This window comes from Octopus bimaculoides, chromosome 29 (assembly GCF_001194135.2).
Source record: "Octopus bimaculoides isolate UCB-OBI-ISO-001 chromosome 29, ASM119413v2, whole genome shotgun sequence".
Classification (NCBI taxonomy): Eukaryota; Metazoa; Mollusca; class Cephalopoda; order Octopoda; family Octopodidae; genus Octopus; species Octopus bimaculoides.
Window position 1 is genome coordinate 3863440 of NC_069009.1, and position 3953 is coordinate 3867392.

At 40.6% G+C, this 3953-nt stretch overlaps 1 protein-coding gene across 1 annotated transcript in view; it reads left to right on the forward strand.

Moving 5' to 3' along the window:
• The window catches only part of LOC106867475 (nuclear pore glycoprotein p62), an 8245-nt gene extending 4906 nt beyond the window's left edge, over positions 1-3339 (forward strand). The window contains exons 5-7 of the mRNA XM_014912358.1: positions 455-566; positions 1216-1282; positions 2230-3339. Of these exons, the coding sequence (XP_014767844.1) occupies positions 455-566; positions 1216-1282; positions 2230-2321 (271 nt within the window). The 3' untranslated portion in view covers positions 2322-3339. The remainder of the gene's footprint in view (positions 1-454; positions 567-1215; positions 1283-2229) is intronic.
• The last annotated feature ends 614 nt before the right edge of the window (positions 3340-3953 follow it).

Below are 3953 nucleotides of genomic sequence, written 5' to 3' on the forward strand. Positions count from 1 at the left end.
ATCTATGTGTGTAACAATTTTAGAGTTCGGATTCTAGAGTTAGGGTTAGGGTTAGGGGATTAATACGATATACACCGTTACAGCGCTAACTGTTTTCAACTGAATAGACGTCAGTGATTAGTAGAAATTATCGAAATAAGACAATTTTTTACATGACATAAATTCGAATACAAAAATTTTTTTATATTCTATAACACAAAATAGATAAGTATACAAAGTTTGAAAGTCTTTCCGTACCAAAAACACTACATAAAACATAAATGAAAACTGGTGCCCCCGTTTTAAAATAGATCCAAAATAAGTACCATTTAAATCCTGGGGGCGTTGCTATCAAATTATCCCCTCCCCCCGAAATTACTGGCCTTGTATCAAAATTTGAAACTGATATTACGTTTGAGTGAATGACCTGAATGCTAAAGGGTTAAATTGTGTTGTTTTTTGTTTCTTTAACCAGCTACCAATTGGCCGAAAGTATAGATGGTCAGCTGAAGAGAATGGTGCTTGATTTGAAGGAGATCATCGACCATCTGAATACGACCAACACCAGTGAGGAGAATACAGATCCTGTAAGTAACTATTTCGGAAGGGGTCAGAGAGAAAGAGAGAGAGAGAGGTGTGTGATGGAGATGGAGATGGGATGTCTTTTGTTTTATCCCCGGTCAGTTCTTGTCCGGCCGCCCTCCTGTGATCAAAGATGTTCCATTTGTGTTTATCCCATTCTTTTAGGTATCGTGTACCTAGGACTACATTACCTAATGTACAGCATCATAGTTGGTATTAGTGGCTATACTTGTTGCTGTTGTTGTTTGGCCCCAGGCTAGTCTTGATCCAGTAAACCTATGATCAAAGATGTTCCAGTTGTGACCATCCCATCTTTGATTCAGACATAGTGTATCTAGGACTACATTATTTAATGTACAGTAAAATAGTTAGCATTAGTGGCTATCATTATTGCTGTTTAGCCCCAGGTTAGTCCTGATCCAGTAAACCTATGATCAAATATGTTCCAGTTTTGACCATATCATCTTTGATTCAGACATAGTGTATCTAGGACTACATTATCTACTGTAGTGTAATTGTAATTGATGTTATTGTCTGAAACACTGGCAAATGATGCTTCAGCATGGCCACAATCTAGCAATAAAATAGATGAGAGCAATCTAACAATAAATAGATATAACAATCCATTCAATGAAGTTACTATTTCTTCTGCAGGTTCACCAAATCACCAAAATCCTGAATGCTCATATGGACTCTCTACGGTGGATTGACCAAAATGCTGGTAAGTAATCCTGTATCATAAACATAATAATTATTGTACTTAGCAGACTTGCATTTGTCTGTCTCTCTAACCAATGACAATCTTGTCTATAATATGACTGCATTTGATGAAGGGCAATTTTTTTGATCATCATCATTTAATCTCCCGGGTGCTTTTTACATGGCACCATCACTTATAAGGTCTGCTTTGGCATCGTCTTTACAACTAGATCCCCTTCCAAATGTCAACTACTTTACAGAGTGACCTCAATGCATTTTATGTGATACCAGTGTCGGTGAGGTTTGTTTTGGCATGGTTTTTACAGCTGGATGGCCTTCTTAATACCAACCACCTTACAGAGTGGACTGAATGCTTCTTACATGGCACCACCATTGGCAAGGTCTGTTTCAGCAGGGTTTCTACAGCTGGATGCCCTTCAAAATGCCAACCACTTTACAGTGCAGACTGAGTGCTTTTTAAGTGATATCAGTACTGGTGGGGGTCACCAAATAATTTGCAAGACAAAGATCCTTTGAGAGGTTTTGTATTGTAGGAGGTGACCTTGTGCCAGGTGATGAGAAGTTCTAGTGTGACAGAGGGATAGAAACAGTTGGTGAGCTGGCAGAAACGTTAGCACGCCGGGCGAAATGCTTAGCAGTATTTCGTCTGCCGTTACGCTCTGAGTTCAAATTCCGCCGAGGTCGACTTTGCCTTTCATCCTTTCGGGGTCGATAAATTAAGTACCAGTTACGCACTGGTTTCGATGTAATCAACTTAATCCCTTTGTCTGTCCTTGTTTGTCCCCTCTATGCTTAGCCCCTTGTGTGCAATAAAGAAATAAGAAACAGTTGTTTTGCTGTGGAAGAGATACATGGTTACCAGTCAGTGGATTGTGTCTTCTACGCTAGCAGATATGGTAATTAGTGATGTGTTATTGTCATTAATTACGTTCCTTATTATCATTTCAGGACTGCTCAACCGCCGTGTGGAGGACATCTCCAAGCAGATGGAACTTCAGAGGAAAGAGCAGGAAAGGAACTACAGACTGGTCTTTAACTGAACAACACCATCGTACATTGCAGGGCGGTTGGAGGGACATGCCCTGTTGTTTTTGTCACACCTCCATCCATCCATCCATCCTGAACATCAACACTATCCATTTTGACAGAATCCCATCCAGCAATGGAACATAACACACAATCTAGTTCCTACCCCCTACAACATACAGAATATCCATATGGAAATGTGGTGGGGGGAACTGAGCCCAATGAAGCCCCCCACCCCATCCCCTACATTACACAGACCTACAAAATAACCATCTGGGAATGAGAGGGGACAGTGTTCAGAGTAGTCTTCACCCACTACAATGAGTCGGTGGGGGTGAACACTGCCCAGAGCAGTCCCTACCCCCTACTACACATATGCATACAAAATAACCATATGGAAATATGAAAGGAGGAAGCTCCTACTCCCTACATTACACAGAAAAACCATCTGTTAATGAGGGGGTAGGTACACTGCCCAGAGCAGTCACACCCCCTACAACACACATACATACAGAATAATCATCGACGAGGGATGGGGGACACTGCCCAGACAGTCCCTGCCCCCCGACAACACATACAGAATAATCATCAGGAAATGAGGGGGCGACAGAGCCCAGAGCAGTCCCTACCCCCTACTACACATATGCATACAAAATAACCTTCTGAGAATGAGGTGGGGGAGCCCAGAGCCCTACCCCCTACAACTCATATATATATATATACAGACTAACTCTCTGGGAATGAGCAGGGCACATAGACCTGAGCGGTCTGCCCTCTACAACAGGTATACATACAAAATAACCACCAGAGAATTCGGTGGGGACAATGTTCAGAACAGTCCAAACACATTTTGGGGGCTGATTGATAACCCAGACCAGTCACTGCCTTGCCCTTAGGACTTCCAGAATGACCCTTATCTCCTTCTTCTTTGACTGAAAGAGAAGCACCTTAAGTTGTATTTTTGGGGCAATTTTTTTTTTCCTTTTGGTGGGGTGGTGGTTTAAATTTAAAAATAAAAGAGTTGTTAAAGTTGCCTATTGTTTGGATTGAACCTGCTTCTTTTTGTTTGTCAAGTTTCATGCTTTTGTTGGCTGGTATAAGGCCAGATTGAGTTGGTGTTAGTGGTGATGGTCACCTTGAATGAATGGAGAGGTCATATCTGGGTACAACTGGTTGGATTGTCTCCCTTGTTACATGACCATGTGATTCAGTATACACCCTCATGTCCACTTCCAGTTGGGTTTTAATCCTTTTGATGCCAACCCACCTGTGAACTTCCCCTTTTAAAGTAATCCTAAGATCTTCCATCAAAATTTCATGTTAATTTATGTTCCAAACACCAGCTTAATAATTAAGACCATTTTCAAAATTAGTTGCATCAAAGACAGTTGGTTTCCCTTTTGATGCTAACCCACTGAGACTGTTCCTTGGTTCTGTGATATAAATTTCCAGTTTAAAGAGATCTAAATCAAAAGTCTTCCATCAAAATTTCATGCCATTTTATGTTCCAAACATCAGCTTGATAACGACAAAGTTATTTTACTAAATAGTTTTAAAGATTAATTGAAACAGTGTATTTCAACAGAAATATCGTAAGAAATAGGTTAAGGTGATCTAAAATCCTTTAATTGAAACAGGCGTATTTC